This window comes from Perca flavescens, chromosome 2 (assembly GCF_004354835.1).
Source record: "Perca flavescens isolate YP-PL-M2 chromosome 2, PFLA_1.0, whole genome shotgun sequence".
Lineage (NCBI taxonomy): Eukaryota > Metazoa > Chordata > Actinopteri > Perciformes > Percidae > Perca > Perca flavescens.
Genome location: NC_041332.1, coordinates 682,812 through 699,524, shown reverse-complemented (window position 1 = coordinate 699,524; position 16,713 = coordinate 682,812). Strand labels below are relative to the sequence as shown.

General features: G+C 43.9%; 1 protein-coding gene across 1 annotated transcript in view; it reads left to right on the top strand.

Annotated features, from left to right (window-relative positions):
* capn8 (calpain 8) overlaps positions 1-16,398 on the top strand; it is a 26,578-nt gene extending 10,180 nt beyond the window's left edge. Inside the window, exons 7-21 of the mRNA XM_028590473.1 lie at positions 3,318-3,403; positions 3,666-3,740; positions 4,113-4,273; positions 6,938-7,107; positions 7,401-7,412; positions 9,946-10,157; positions 10,407-10,443; positions 11,576-11,641; positions 11,720-11,777; positions 12,300-12,364; positions 12,528-12,596; positions 15,144-15,222; positions 15,531-15,647; positions 16,111-16,169; positions 16,249-16,398. Of these exons, the coding sequence (XP_028446274.1) occupies positions 3,318-3,403; positions 3,666-3,740; positions 4,113-4,273; positions 6,938-7,107; positions 7,401-7,412; positions 9,946-10,157; positions 10,407-10,443; positions 11,576-11,641; positions 11,720-11,777; positions 12,300-12,364; positions 12,528-12,596; positions 15,144-15,222; positions 15,531-15,647; positions 16,111-16,169; positions 16,249-16,272 (1,290 nt within the window). The 3' untranslated portion in view covers positions 16,273-16,398. The remainder of the gene's footprint in view (positions 1-3,317; positions 3,404-3,665; positions 3,741-4,112; positions 4,274-6,937; positions 7,108-7,400; positions 7,413-9,945; positions 10,158-10,406; positions 10,444-11,575; positions 11,642-11,719; positions 11,778-12,299; positions 12,365-12,527; positions 12,597-15,143; positions 15,223-15,530; positions 15,648-16,110; positions 16,170-16,248) is intronic.
* Positions 16,399-16,713: the final 315 nt, after the last annotated feature.

Genomic DNA, 16,713 nt, shown 5'->3' with positions numbered 1-16,713 from the left:
GGGAAAACTCTGACTGTTGTTTGTGCATATGCACCAAACAGGAGTTCGGAGTATTCGGCCTTCTTGGAGACCTTGAGTGGAGTCCTGCATGGGGCGCCAGTGGGGGACTCCATTGTTCTGCTGGGGGACTTCAACGCACACGTGGGCAATGATGGAGACACCTGGAGAGCGTGATTGGGAGGAACGGCCTCCCTGATCTAAACCAGAGTGGTTGTTTGTTGTTGGACTTCTGTGCTAGTCATGGACTGTCTATAACGAACACCATGTTCGAACATAGGGATGCTCATAAGTGTAACTGGTACCAGAGCACCCTAGGCCGAAGGTCAATGATCGATTTTGTAATCGTTTCATCTGATCTGAGGCCGTATGTTTTGGACACTCGGGTGAAGAGAGGGGCAGAGCTGTCAACCGATCACCATCTGGTGGTGAGTTGGGTCAGGGGTGGGGAAGACTCTGGACAGACCTGGTATGCCCAAACGTAGTGCGGGTAAATTGGGAACGTCTGGAGGAGGCCCCTGTCCGACAGACTTTCAACTCACACCTCCGGCGGAGCTTTTCGTGCATCCCTGTGGAGGCTGGGGGCATTGAACCCGAGTGGACAATGTTCAAAGTTTCCATTGCTGAAGATGCGGCGAGGAGCTGTGGTCTTAGGGTCTTAGGTGCCTCAAGGGGCGGTAACCCACGAACACCGTGGTGGACACCGGTGGTCAGGGAAGCCGTCCGACTGAAGAAGGAGTCTTTCCGGGATATGTTATCTCGGAGGACTCCGGAGGCAGTTGCAGGGTACCGAAGGGCCCGAAGGGCTGCAGCCTCTGCCGTGAAAGAGGCAAAGCAGCGGGTGTGGGAGAAGTTTGGAGAAGACATGGAGAAGGACTTTCGGTCGGCACCAAAGTGCTTCTGGAAAACTGTTTGCCACCCAGGAGGGGGCGGGGAACCATCCAAGCTGTGTACAGTAAGGATGGGACACTGTTGACCTCAACTGAGGAGGTAATAGGGCGGTGGAAGGAGCACTTTGAGGAACTCCTGAATCCGACTAATACGCCCTCTATGTTAGAGGCAGAGCTGGAGGATAATGGGGGATTGTCGTCGATTTCCCAGACGGAAGTCACTGATGTAGTCAAACAACTCCACAGTGGCAAAGCCCCGGGGATTGATGAGATCCGTCCAGAAATGCTCAAGGCTCTTGGTGTGGAGGGGCTGTCCTGGTTGACACGACTCTTCAACATTGCGTGGAAGTCTGGAACAGTGCCAAAGGAGTGGCAGACTGGGGTGGTGGTTCCCCTTTTTAAAAAGGGGGACCAGAGGGTGTGTGCCAATTACAGGGGTATCACACTTCACACGCCTCCCTGGTAAAGTCTACTCCAAGGTGCTGGAAAGGAGGGTTCGGCCAATAGTTGAACCTCGGGTTGAGGAGGAACAATGCGGATTCCGTCCTGGTCATGGAACAACGGACCAGCTCTTCACTCTTTCAAGGATCCTGGAGGGAGCCTGGGAGTATGCCCAACCGGTCTACATGTGTTTTGTGGATTTGGAGAAGGCGTATGACCGGGTCCCCCGGGAGATACTGTGGGAGGTGCTGCGGGAGTATGGGGTGAGGGGGTCTCTACTCAAGGCCATCCAATCTCTGTACGACCAAAGCGAGAGCTGTGTCCGGGATCTCGGCAGTAAGTCTGACTCGTTTCAGGTGAGGGTTGGCCTCCGCCAGGGATGCGCATTGTCACCAATCCTGTTTGTAATATTTATGGACAGGATATCGAGGTGTAGTCGGGGTGGGGAGGGGTTGCAGTTTGGTGGGCTGGGGATCTCATCGCTGCTCTTTGCAGATGATGTGGTCCTGATGGCATCATCGGCCTGTGACCTTCAGCACTCACTGGATCGGTTCGCAACAGAGTGTGAAGCGGTTGGGATGAGGATCAGCACCTCTAAATCGGAGGCCATGGTTCTCAGCAGGAAACCGATGGAATGCCTTCTCCAGGTAGGGAATGATTCCTTACCCCAAGTGAAGGAGTTCAAGTACCTTGGGGTTTTGTTCGCGAGTGAGGGGACAATGGAGCGGGAGATTGGTCGGAGAATCGGCGCAGCGGGTGCGGTATTACATTCAATCTATCGCACCGTTGTGATGAAAAGAGAGCTGAGCCAGAAGGCAAAGCTCTCGATCTACCGGTCAGTTTTCGTTCCTACCCTCACCTATGGTCATGAAGGCTGGGTCATGACCGAAAGAACGAGATCCAGGGTACAAGAGGCTGAAATGGGTTTCTTCAGGAGGGTGGCTGGCGTCTCCCTTAGAGATAGGGTGAGAAGCTCAGTCATCCGTGAGGAGCTCGGAGTAGAGACGCTGCGTCGAAAGGAGCCAGTTGAGGTGGTTCGGGCATCTGGTAAGGATGCCCCCTGGGCGCCTCCCTAGGGAGGTGTTCCAGGCACGTCCAGCTGGGAGGAGGCCTCGGGGAAGACCCAGGACTAGGTGGAGGGATTATATCTCCAACCTGGCCTGGGAACGCCTCGGGATCCCCCAGTCGGAGCTGGTTAATGTTGTTCGGGAAAGGGAAGTTTGGGGTCCCCTGCTGGAGCTGCTCCCCCCGCGACCCGACACCGGATAAGCGGACGAAGATGGATGGATGGATGGAATATACATGATTAAACCCTATGTCAACCAACGTAGCTCACGTAGTGCAAGTGTATTACATCCAATATTAAATAACGTTAACTGTTGACACAGTACAGTAACATGAGCTATTTAAATCAGCTGATACATGGTTAAACCTTATTGGCTCTTACATGTGTTTCTCCGTGTGTACTTCATCCACAGCAATCCCACCAATCAGTCCCAAAGTGTCCCAGTTAGAGGAAATTACCTAAACATATTCTTATCCAATCTTTACAATCATTCCCTGAAAGAACCAAGCAGACCTGCTTTGTTGCTCCATTTACATCTTCTTCATAACTTGATATTTTCAGCATGTAGCTCGCTAGCTACAAGGTTGTTGTCCCCTGAAGAGAACGGAGTTTAAAGCAACACTACATAACTTTTCCCGCTTTGGTCCCCCTACAGGTTGGAAGCGGATTGTCCATTACATCACATTACATTACATCGTCCAGTTCATTCGAACTACAGATCCGCTACCTGATCTGGCAGACTTGCATAATGTAATGTAATGGACAATGTACAGGTTTGACCGAAGCGAGAAAAGTTACATAGTGTTGCTTTAAGAATGGGAACGGAGAGAGAAGAACGGTAAAGGCAAACGATGGATGTCTTTACCCTGAAAATGTAGCTTGGTTCCTGCAGCAGACCGACCAGCGGTGCTTCTGTCCTGCAGGTTCATCACGGTGGTTCTGTGGTGGAGCTGCTGAGAATCAGGAACCCCTGGGGACAGGTGGAGTGGACCGGAGCCTGGAGCGATGAGTGAGACTGTCTCTCTGTCTGTCTGTCTCTCTCTCTCTGATGTTTCCGTCTGCCTGCCTGCCTGCCTCTCTCTCTCTCTCTCTCTCTCTCTCTCTCTCTCTCTCTCTCTCTCTCTCTCTCTCTCTCTCTCTCTCTCTCTCTCTCTGATGTTTCTGTCTCTCTGTCTGTCTCTCTGATGTTTCTGTCTGTCTGTCTGATGTTTCTGTCTGTCTGTCTGCCTGACTGTCTGTCTCTCTGATGTTTCTGTCTGCCTGTCTGTCAGTTCGAAGGAATGGGATGAAGTTGAGCCGGAGGAGAAGAGGAAGCTGGATCACTCAGCTGACGATGGAGAGTTCTGGTGAGTCAGAGTAGTTTTGGTGTCTAAACCAAACTGGGACCTGTAGCCGGCTCTCAGTCCCCTGTAGCCGGCTATGTGTTCACGTTCCAGTGCTTTACTTTTATTTTAGGTATATAATATATGGGGCCCTATTTTAACGATCTAAGCTCACAGAATGAAGAGCATGGCGCAGGTGCGTTTACAGTGTATCCAAATCCAGTTTTGCTAGTTTGATGGTGGAAAAAAGGGTCCGTGTTCAGCAATGGCAGAGATATATAGACCAGAAAGGAGGAAATGCATGCACCCCCCCTTTGTAAAATATACTTCTGTATCCCATTAGTCGGATGTTGAATGCATGGAGTATTCTCCTCTTCCTCTCCCTGGTCTCTACAGGATGTCCTTCTCTGACTTCCTGATCAAGTTTTCCCGCCTGGACATCTGTAACCTGACCCCCGACACGCTGACCAGCGAGACCGTGGGCCGCTGGAGCTACGCCGAGTTTGAGGGCGCGTGGAGGGTCGGCTCCACCGCCGGCGGCTGCAGGAACTATCCTGGTAACGCTCAGGCTCTTTAGCTTTCATCTTGTTGTGCCAAGCCCAGAGGGGGTTTCAACGTCACCAGTTCAATAACAAAAGCCGGCACCAGGAGTACATAGTAAACAGTTGTAAACAGTTGGGAAGTATATTAAGGGTAACGTACAGCGTAGGAGGGGATTTACAAAACTACTTCACCGTCCAGAATCTGTTCTTGTCGTCTTCTATCCACAGGTAATCCACAAGCGGGTCCTCATCCAAAACATTTTGGTATACAGGGGGGAAGTCAGCCAGTCCCGGTCCCACCAGTTAGTCACACAGTTTAGTTCAGGATTATTCTCACTACTTTCCACCACTCTACTTCTCACCCTGTCTCACCCGTCTCACTCTGTCTCACTCTCACTCTAATTCTCACTCTGTCTCACTCTGTCTCACTCTGACTCTGTCTCACTCTGTCTCACTCTCACTCTGTCTCACTCTCACTCTGTCTCACTCTGTCTCACTCTCACTCTGTCTCACTCTGTCTCACTCTGTCTCACTCTCACTCTGTCTCACTCTCACTCTGTCTCACTCTGTCTCTCCTCTCTCCTCCCTGGTTCTCTTTGTTCCCCGTTCAACCGCTTGCTTCCCTTTTCCCTCCAAAACCTAATCACTCAATTAATCCCAGCCTCTGCTTGGTGGGGCAGGAAGTCCATATAAGGCTTGGAGGTGGAGCAAACAGGTCGCGAGATCAATTCAATTACCACTCCCCTCACCTCTCTCTGCCACCTACCACATTTTTAAATTCAAGGAATATTTATTGTCATAGTTTTTGTTGAGGAAATGAACTCAATTATGTTTTCTCATATTTATATATTTTTTTACTTTCTTCAAGAACGTCCAACCAAACTTCAACTCTCTGCGTCTGCTTACATTTACATTATTTATGAGGAAACCCAAATACAATGGGCAGATTATAGTTTTTACAGTTTCAGCGGTGATCCAGAATATAAATCTGTAGAAATTAGACTGTTCATGTGTTTACATTCAGACTGTTATTTTTCTTACTCTTTTAAAATCTGTGGAAAATGACGTTGAATTCTACGTCCATTGATTCGCCGCTCTGATTATAACTCATAGATTTACATATTTTAATTATTTCTTTCAACTTTTTCACATTACAGTTTTCTAATTGAAGCCACGTGTGCAAAACTCAAACTCCAGTCTGCATTCCCAACACTCACCTGAGCTGAACAGGTCACATCAGCTGCAAAACTCATTCACAGCAACACAACTCTTCACACACGTCTCAAAACAGGCTCAGTATGAACAATCCTCACTGAGATAACACACACACACACACACACACACACACTGAGATAACACACACCGTCACTCAGAACACACTGAGGGTAAAAACACTAGAACCAAACACCAATACACAAATTACAAACTTTCTCATCTTTACAGTTTGAACAATTTAAGTGACTTCACACTACTCAATAGTTTCTATAAGAAAAGAGTGAAATTATTTTCTTTCCTTTTTTATTTTATACCAATTTTGAGGTAAACAAGAATTATTGAAAATCCTCAGTTTGCTCACCTACAGTAAATAGATATTTATATTTTTATTTTGTCTGTAGTAATTTATGTAATTACTGGAAATGTTACAAACCAAATATTACGTAATAGTCCAGAAGTTTTACAAGTCTTCTCTTGCCATGAACCTACATGATCTATAAATACAAATGACTGAGGTGTTCCCATTACTTACACCTCCATTAGTTTGTGAAAAACAGGAAATCCACAGTTTTACTACAGTAAAGGAAGTGTTTGTAACATTTTCACACCTGTGTACATAACCTCAGACATCTTACCTGGACATGTTGGTATATTTGCTCTTTTACCTCTTACTCTCAAACAGTACAATGTATAACTGTCTCATTCTTATTTGGTGTTTATTTCCAAAAAATGCTGTATGAGCTTTCCCTATATACTGTATCTACAGTATGTGTTCCCTAACAAGTCTAAAACAAAAAAACATTGCAATCAGCAGTGTTTGATAGGCACCAGACTGAGATCTATTCTGTGTTGAATGTGTGGTTAACAGTGTTGACAGCAGTGTGTTAGCATCTGAACAAAGTGCTGTAAATCCACCGTGTTGTGCAGGTTGTGGTTAAAGTCCTGGGATAAGTGTGTAGAGTTTAGAAAACTGTGTTCAAGCGATGAGAAACCAACTAGAGTCTGGTCTACATGACCTGCTGCTGTGTAGACTGGAGTTAGAGTGTTGCACAAGTTAATCCAGTTGTGCCCACTGCCGTTTAGCAATCAAATAAAACTGTAAAATGAAAAGCTGGACTGATGTCTCAGGCCTCCATCTTTAAACACTTTTAAAAACCTCTTTTGTTTTGAAATGTTTAGTGTAGAACAGCTTTTACTTATTAAACTCCAGACTCTACGATGTGAAACATGTTCAGCTGCTCTGTTGCAGTCTGATATTTTCATGGTTTTACTTTTTGTTCCTGTGTGTGTGTGTGCCTGTGTGTGTATGTGTGTGTGTGTGTGTGTGTGTGTGTGTGTGTGTGTGTGTGTGTGTGTGTGTGTGTGTGTGTGTGTGTGTGTGTGTGTGTGTGCCTGTGTGTGTGTGTGTGTGTGTGTGTGTGTGTGTGTGTGTGTGTGTGTGTGTGTGTGTGTGTGTGTGTGTAGCTACCTTCTGCTCTGACCCGCAGTTCTTTATCCGTCTGGAGGACGTAGACGATGATCCGCACGACGGCGAGGACGGCTGCACCGTTCTGATTGGTCTGATGCAGAAAGACGCTCGTAGGGAGAGACGCTTTGGACGAGACCTCAACACCATCGGGTTCTCCATCTACAAGGTACACACACACACATAGACACACAGACACAAACTCACACACACACACACACACACATAGACACACAGACACAAACTCACATACACAAACACACACACACATACAAACACAGACACACATCCACACACACACACACACACACACACACACACACACACACACACACACACACACACACAGACACAGACACAGACACACGCACACAGACACACACACACACACACACACACAGTTTGGTGCATCAAGTGTGTTTCTGTATTTGTCATTATGTCTGTGTGTGTTTGTGTCTTCAGGTTCCTGATGAGGTGAGTTCACATTCATCAACCTGAAACGAGGTCAACAACTGAAGCACCATTAGGCCGGTTACACACTGCACGCGTCGCACCAGCGTGGCGTTTCTGTTGCGTCTCAGCTGCGTGGATTTTTCTGTGTCCTCAACACCAGAAGCGTGTCTGACGCGGCGCTGCTCCTGCTGCTAGGTACGGGGGGGGGGCTGATCTCGGGACATAGTGCCGACACATTCAGACTCTGAATAATGGGCTGTCTGTTTATAACAACTTAGTGTAGCTGTAAAGAGCCTATACAGCCTCTCTGATGTTGGACCATCACTCAGAACACACACTACGTTGTTATCGTAGCCTATCCTACCATTTATATATAGTAGCCTATCCTACCATTTATATATAGTAGCCTATCCTACCATTTATATATAGTAGCCTATCCTACCCTTTATATATAGTAGCCTATCCTACCATTTATATATAGTAGCCTATCCTACCATTTATATATAGTAGCCTATCCTACCATTTATATATAGTAGCCTATCCTACCATTTATATATAGTAGCCTATCCTACCATTTATATATAGTAGCCTATCCTACCTTTTATATATAGTAGCCTATCCTACCCTTTATATATAGTAGCCTATCCTACCATTTATATATAGTAGCCTATCCTACCATTTATATATAGTAGCCTATCCTACCCTTTATATATAGTAGCCTATCCTACCATTTATATATAGTAGCCTATCCTACCATTTATATATAGTAGCCTATCCTACCATTTATATATAGTAGCCTATCCTACCATTTATATATAGTAGCCTATCCTACCATTTTATATAGTAGCCTATCCTACCATTTATATATAGTAGCCTATCCTACCATTTATATATAGTAGCCTATCCTACCATTTATATATAGTAGCCTATCCTACCATTTATATATAGTAGCCTATCCTACCATTTATATATAGTAGCCTATCCTACCATTTATATATAGTAGCCTATCCTACCATTTATATATAGTAGCCTATCCTACCATTTATATATATATCCTACCCTTTATATATAGTAGCCTATCCTACCATTTATATATAGTAGCCTATCCTACCATTTATATATAGTAGCCTATCCTACCATTTTATATATAGTAGCCTATCCTATTTTTATATATAGTAGCCTATCCTACCATTTATATATAGTAGCCTATCCTACCATTTATATATAGTAGCCTATCCTACCATTTATATATAGTAGCCTATCCTACCATTTATATATAGTAGCCTATCCTACCATTTATATATAGTAGCCTATCCTACCCTTTATATATAGTAGCCTATCCTACCATTTATATATAGTAGCCTATCCTACCATTTATATATAGCCTATCCTACCATTTATATATAGTAGCCTATCCTACCATTTATATATAGTAGCCTATCCTACCATTTATATATAGTAGCCTATCCTACCCTTTATATATAGTAGCCTATCCTACCATTTATATATAGTAGCCTATCCTACCATTTATATAGAGCCTACTGATTTGATTAAAGCAAGACAACATCGGCAGTATTGACTGCAAAATATGTTACAGAATATTTCATTCTGTATGACCAGTGCAATATTTGAAAATCTTTTCTCTGACATTTTGTATTACATTTATATCTACATTGATGTCAAAACCTAGACTTTCAAACATCAACATGTCATTTATTAATATGCATTCGTGTCTAAATAACATATAAACATATTTTCCTATTCTATTTTGCCAGGAAACGCTTCCAACACGCTCGCGTCTCGCGTGAAAAATAGGCGTCGGTTCTATTTCAGTCAGGAGAGACTTCGTTTGCAGATATTTATTGTACAACTGTATGATATTGAATGTACAAAGTCTTTTGGAGATTGGACTCCATTGAATTAATCTTCTTAAAGGGGTAGGGAATAGGAACATAACCCCCCGATGGAGTCCAGACACTGGTGGCGGCGGTGAAGAGACCAGAGACCGGACCGAAGAGACGACGGAGCGATCAGCCGGGAGAAACAACGACCGGAGGCGGCAGGGGAGGAGGAGGAGGAGGAGGAGGAGGAGGAGGAGGAGGAGGAGGAGGGACGAGCCTGAAACGACAGCTGACAGCACAAGGAGAGAACCGATTTAAAGCAGAGTTGTAAGGCTGTGATTGGCCCTTGAATCTCGTGGCCGAGTCTGATTGGTTTAACTGACACTTCTTGAACAGCTGATTTGATTTAAGAATGAGTAGTGATTGGGGTAATGACGTCTTCCTGAAAGAATTTGCGCTGAGCTTCATTTCTAGCAAGCACGCGTCTCAGGCGCGGCTCGAGCCGGCAGTGTGTAAGCTCTAACCTGTTACCATGGGAGCCGAAATATAAACGGACACGCCACGCGGCTGACACGCTCTCGCGATGCTTGCAATGTGTAACTGGCCTTATTGTTACAAATGATGAGCCTTGGATGCTTTTTTAAAACTTTGTTTCAACTGTGTAAAGTGTCTTCTGTGGTCTGTATAAATTCTGACCTCCTTCCTGTGGTCAGTATAAGGGTGGCAGTGGCGTGCGTCTGGGCCCGGACGTCCTGCTGCGGGCGGCGCCGGTGGCTCGCACTCAGAACTTCACCAACCTGAGGGAAATGAGCGAGCGCTTCAAGCTGCCGCCCGGAGAGTACGCCATCATCCCCTCAACCTTCGAACCGCACCGCGCAGGAAGCTTCATCCTGCGGGTGTTCACCGAGAAACACGCCCACTCCAGGTACGCACACAGGGACACACACACACACACATGCAGACAGACACACAATCACACACGTACTCACACATGCGTACACACACACACACACACACACACACACACACACACACACACACACACACTATTCACTGATATTTTCTTTTGTGTCAAAAGTTGTCAACCACCCATATAAAGCTATATTTATATATATTTATACATCATATGTGCAGGTCAGAGTTTTTTTTTTTAAATCAGTTGTCCATGTTTCAGTCCGATGGAGGAGGAGCTAAGCGCTGACATCCAGGAGGTTTGTGACTCTGTTTAAAAACTCTAACATATCTGTTAATAAAAGTTTCTCTAAAGTGATGTATCTACAGAGAGCCGATGTTTGAGTAAGATAAAACCTTGTTTGTTCATTACAGTTTTTTCCAATTGCTAACAGACTAAAATGACATGCATAGCACAATTATTTAAAGTTACACACATTGAGCAAAACCTCTTCCCAAGTCTCCAAAAGTCTAAACACATTTTCGGCTTTACACACATTTTGCAAGTCAAAATGGCTCTTTTTAAATGCACTGAACACGGTTCTCTGCATAAGACACAACAATCTGACATAAAGTCACATGTGTGCCATTTCAAAACACTGCCATTCAAAATGACACTACATTAGCTAATTGGCCAATAAATATGTGCCACCTGGCCGACCACCGCAATGGTTAATTGTTCCCACTACATTCAGGAAGTAAGCACTATGAAAAGACCATAGGTGTGCACCTCTCTTTTCTATATATTTTTTCTACACATTTTTTCAGCAATTTTCTTTTTCAGTTTACTATTTTTTGTGAGCATATTTTTGTTCAGTCCAATGTAAATATATCTGCTGTGCATATGTTGCACTAACTTGAAAAATAAAAAGATAAATTTTGTGTGTGTGTGTGTGTGTGTGTGTGTGTGTGTGTGTGTGTGTGTGTGTGTGTGTGTGTCTGCAAATATTTCTGTGCATGTGAACAATCTGAAGAATATTCTACAATTTGAACTATTTTAGTATTATGTCAAAGCATACTAAGATGAGAGTGATTTTTATTATGCCCAACAGTGTTTAGTTGGTTAGATAACAATCTCGTAATATGAATTAAGTGTGTGCCATTTGGTGCAAAAGTGTAATTTTTATAATGCTATATGTAGTTTTGGTTGCAGCTTCATTTTGCAGGATATACTATATGAGCTATTTTTCAGTTTGGGTGTGTGGTTTTGTGAATTTTTTTAAGTAGTTTGATAAAACCAGCCTAGTTTACAAAAATTGTGTTTTAGCAATTGGAAAAAAACTGTAAGACTGTACTCTCTAGTCTGTTGTATTGAGACAACAGGACATGAAGAATAATTTAATGTTTGTAAAAATATGATTTCTTACATCGCCATAAATCTTTTCCCTGCAGCCGGATGTCGGACAGAGCGACGTGGATCCACATTTCAAGCGTCTCTTTGTGCAGATCTCTGGAACTGTAATAAAATATTTTAAATTAACTTTTATTTTGAAAGTGACAATATGACTTCCTGTTGATGACTCTTTCCGTCGACAGGACTCGGAGATCTCGGCCTTCGAGCTGCAGCGGGTTCTGGACCGAGTCGTCTCTCAGAGTAAGTTTAACGTCTCCACAGATTTATTCATTCATTTAAATTCACACATTCATTATTTTAGTTTCTCTGTGTAGCTGAAGTCACTCTGCAGCTGCTCGGCAACGTTTACTGTTGAAAGTTTCTAAAAGGGTCAAATGTGTCCAAAAAAGTATGGGGGGGAAAAAAAATCCTGTATAAGAAACGTGGAAAAGATGTAGATAAAAGCCTAGAGGAAGGGTAGAAAAAGTACAGAGAAAAGTACAGAGAAAAGATGGAAAAAAAACTAGAAAGTAGAAAAACCTGTAGAAATCAACCTCAAAAGTACAGGAAGTACCAGCCCACATAGACAATGAGGACAAGTACGTCATGTAAACTTCTTTAAAACCAAAAGTAATCGAATGTTTCAACACATGAAAGGGTCCAGGAAGTGTGACCCAGCTTCATAGCCTTGGTGCAGCGGGTAATGAGCTATCTTCAGTTATAGAAGATCTTTGATGACATCAGAGTGATGTCATTGTGACATCAGTCTTTTTGTGATTGAAGGGTCAGATGTGAAGACGGACGGCTTCAGTCTGGAGACCTGCCGCAGCATCATCAGCCTGCTGGACGTATCCTCAAATACTCACTCAGGGATTCAATCAAATGACTCACTGATTGGTTGATTGGTCGACATTAGTCTGAACATCAATTAGTGAGAAAAGTAACTGACAGAAAGCTATTTTGATTAGTGATTAATAATCCAGAAGGTCTAGATCTTTGACTTGTCTCCAGATGGACGGCAGCAGTAAACTGGGTCTGCTGGAGTTTCACCATCTGTGGACGAAGATCCAGAAATACCTGGTGAGAACTTCTGGACTGAAATATTAACGTTTAAACACTTCCATTTTGTTAGAATTATAGAATCATACTTCTATATACGTGTGTATGTCAGGGCTGTCAATCAATTAAAATATTTATTTGGGATTAATGTTATGATTGTCCATAATTAAATTAATCTCAGATTTTTTTAATCTTTTATAAATGTTATTTAACGGGATGTTTTCAGTTTTTAAAGCTCCAGTGGTGTTTGAGACTGGGCTGAACCGTGCCCTGGCTCACCTCTCTGAAACATGGCCTGGCCCACCTCTCTGAAACATGGCCTGGCCCACCTCTCTGAAACATGGCCTGGTCCACCTCTCTGAAACAGACCCTAATCCACCTCTCTGAAACATGGCCTGGCCCACCTCTCTGAAACATGGCCTGGCCCACCTCTCTGAAACATGGCCTGGTCCACCTCTCTGAAACATGGCCTGGCCCACCTCTCTGAAACAGACCCTAATCCACCTCTCTGAAACAGACCCTAATCCACCTCTCTGAAACGTGACCTGACCCACCTCTCTGAAACGTGACCTGACCCACCTCTCTGAAACGTGACCTGATCCACCTCTCTGAAACGTGACCTGACCCACCTCTCTGAAACGTGACCTGACCCACCTCTCTGAAACGTGCCCTGACCCACCTCTCTGAAACGTGACCTGACCCACCTCTCTGAAACGTGGCCTGGCCCACCTCTCTGAAACATGGCCTGGTCCACCTCTCTGAAACATGGCCTGGCCCACCTCTCTGAAACAGACCCTAATCCACCTCTCTGAAACATACCCTAACCCACCTCTCTGAAACGTGCCCTGACCCACCTCTCTGAAACGTGACCTGACCCACCTCTCTGAAACGTGACCTGACCCACCTCTCTGAAACGTGCCCTGACCCACCTCTCTGAAACGTGACCTGATCCACCTCTCTGAAACGTGACCTAACCCACTTCTCTGAAACGTGCCCTAACCCACTTCTCTGAAACGTGACCTAACCCACTTCTCTGAAACGTGACCTAACCCACTTCTCTGAAACGTGCCTAACCCACTTCTCTGAAACGTGCCCTAACCCACTTCTCTGAAACGTGACCTAACCCACTTCTCTGAAACGTGCCCTAACCCACTTCTCTGAAACGTGACCTAACCCACTTCTCTGAAACGTGACCTAACCCACTTCTCTGAAACGTGCCCTAACCCACTTCTCTGAAACGTGCCCTAACCCACTTCTCTGAAACGTGACCTAACCCACTTCTCTGAAACGTGCCCTAACCCACTTCTCTGAAACGTGCCCTAACCCACTTCTCTGAAACGTGCCCTAACCCACCTCTCTGAAACGTGACCTAACCCACCTCTCTGAAACATGCCCTGGCCCACCTCTCTGAAACGGGCTCTGTCAAGTTATATAGTTCACACTTTGGCTCTTTGCCCAAACATGAAAAAGGCCTTTTCAAAGACTGAAGGACACAAGGCACAACTCAAATATCAAACTTCTTCTTTATTTAATTCAAGTTTAGTTTGTTTAAGATGGATCTCAGTTCGTAGGTAACGGTAGGTACGAGCAGTAGAATAATTACTAATAGGTTGATAACCTTTAAAGGCAAAAACACAAAGAAATATGTATTACCTTAAGTACACAGATAAGGCTCAATTTTCACAAACAATAAGGTATTAATATATTAACTGAAAACTATACATTTCCAATACAATATCAAAGGAATCAATTGTCCATTAGATCAATCATTGTTTTCCAAATAGCATTATCAAATCAGATAATTTGTCTCAAATTTCAACACAAATAAGCACTTAACAACTGGCAACAATTTTACACAAACAATATCCATTTCTCTACTGGTTGGGTCTCCAGTTGTCTCAAATGATGAGCTGAATGTGTCCGAATGCGCATCTCCTCGTCAAGGAAGGAATTTCAGTCAATGATGGGTTCCAACAACGCATGCGTTTTCTCGCCCCCTGCTGGTGTTTTATCTTGCAAGGCAGTTGAAAAGGTGAATGCCTATGTTGTTTGTTGTCTCTTGACACCGACCTCTCTGAACGGTTCCCTGGCCCACCTCTCTGAAACGTGACTGAGCGATCTCACTAGTTAAATGAAGTGGACTTTGGGGTTAAACGTGCTCGGACACGGTTTAACTGGGCCAAGTGTGAGTATGCCTTAAAGCTCCAGTGGTGTTTGCGACTGGACGTACTACAGTGGTAACTTAGTTCACATCCTCAGTTCATGCAGACATTAGTCTGGTGGAGAGAACCATCTGGAAGGGCTTTGAAACTGAATCTGACATTTCTCCATTTCGGTTTCTGCTATTTTCAGTATGTGGCGTTAAAATGAACTTGCATTAACTCGTTATCGCACTGAGTTTGACAGCCCTATTTATTTATATATATATATATATATACTTCATTCTGATTCAGTTTTTGAATGTTAAACAGGTTTTTGTGTGATCTGATGATCTTTATAGTTTCTATAATAAAAATAACATTAAATATAAACTGATCGCTGTTTTCTTCTTCCTGTGTGATTCTGCAGGAGATCTTTAAGAGTCACGACTCGGACGCTTCTGGTACGATGAGCAGTCATGAGATGAGAGCTGCTTTGGCTGAAGCTGGTGAGACTAACGAGTTATTTAACGGGTTCTAGGGTTCCTTTAAGAACCATTTGTTGAAGAATTGGACAGCCACCAAAATCTTTCTTCAGTTTCCCAGTTTTTTTTACAATTTCGGCAGACATTCACTTGCATTTTCCAACTCTATACTCGATTTTCACGTGTCCAACACCAAATGTGTGTCTGCGTGCCTGTTTGTGTGCATGTATGTGAGTGTCTGTGTGTGTGTGTGTGTGTGTGTGTGTGTGTGTGTGTGTGTGTGTGTGTGTGTGTGTGTCTGTCTGTCTGTCTGTCTGTGTGTATGTGTTCAGGTTTCCAGGTGAACAGCTCTGTGATTCACGAGATCGTCAATCGATACGCAGACACAAGTTTTGCCATTGACTTTGATTGTTTCATCGGCTGCCTGATCCGACTGGAGCTGCTGTTTAGTGAGTCTCAAAGAACTCCACCTCTGTAACTACATCTGTCAGTGTGGTTGCAGCAGGAAGTTCAGTGAATGATATGTTCTGACAGTTCTACTTGTATACATGAGTCGGAAGAATGGGATGAATGACAGAGTAACTCTACCTCTGTCTGCCAACATACAACTGCTTAGAATAAAGATTGTTCTTCCTGTTTACCTTTGTCAAAATCTTGGAAAGCAGGGAGAATATGGACGACTTTTCACACGTTTTACATAGGGATGGGCAAAAAGATGTGATTTTCTAAATCAAACCCTTCTGACTGCTGTCTTCTATTTCTGGGTCAGAAAGGAAGGTAGACCACTTGGGAACACTTTTGCAATTTGGGAAGGATACTTGGGAAGAGTCAATCCCCCATTGAAAAACCAAATGTCCTGGGTTTTACTTCTGGCCATGCATTGTTTAAGTTTAAGCTGGTTTTCTCCCCCAGAGATGTTCAGAACTCTGGACCAGAAGAAGGAGGGCAGGATCCAGCTAGACCTGCAGCAGGTAAAACTGATCCAGTAACTACCAAGTTTACTGATCATAAGCCTGACATCATCTCTGAACTCTTTTTGTTCTCCTGCAGTGGCTCTGTCTCGCCATCAACTGACCAAGGAGCATGCTGGGAGTTTTCACCTGCAGATTAAACATGATCAGGAACAGGAAGTCTGTTTAAATGTTTTAAATCTGTGAAAACTTTATTCACCTATTTAAATAAAACTGAATCTGAACACTAGCTTTTTTGGTTTGTATTCCTCTTTTTGTAACATGCGATCTGTGTTGTAAAAACATGATATATAAAAAACTAAAACAAGATAACATTGCTTTGAGTAACAGTTACACTGAGCTACAGAGGAATTTGAGATGGAACAAAATGAGATTATAATAACATTTTGCACGTCTGTTCCAACAATCACCACTCTGGTTTGATTGAAATAAACCCTTAAATCACCTATTTACATATGGAAATATGCTGGCTCTATACACGCTAAAAGTACTGTTTATTTACATGGAGTCTGGTGGGTTTGGTGATGGTGTTTTCAGGGGTTAG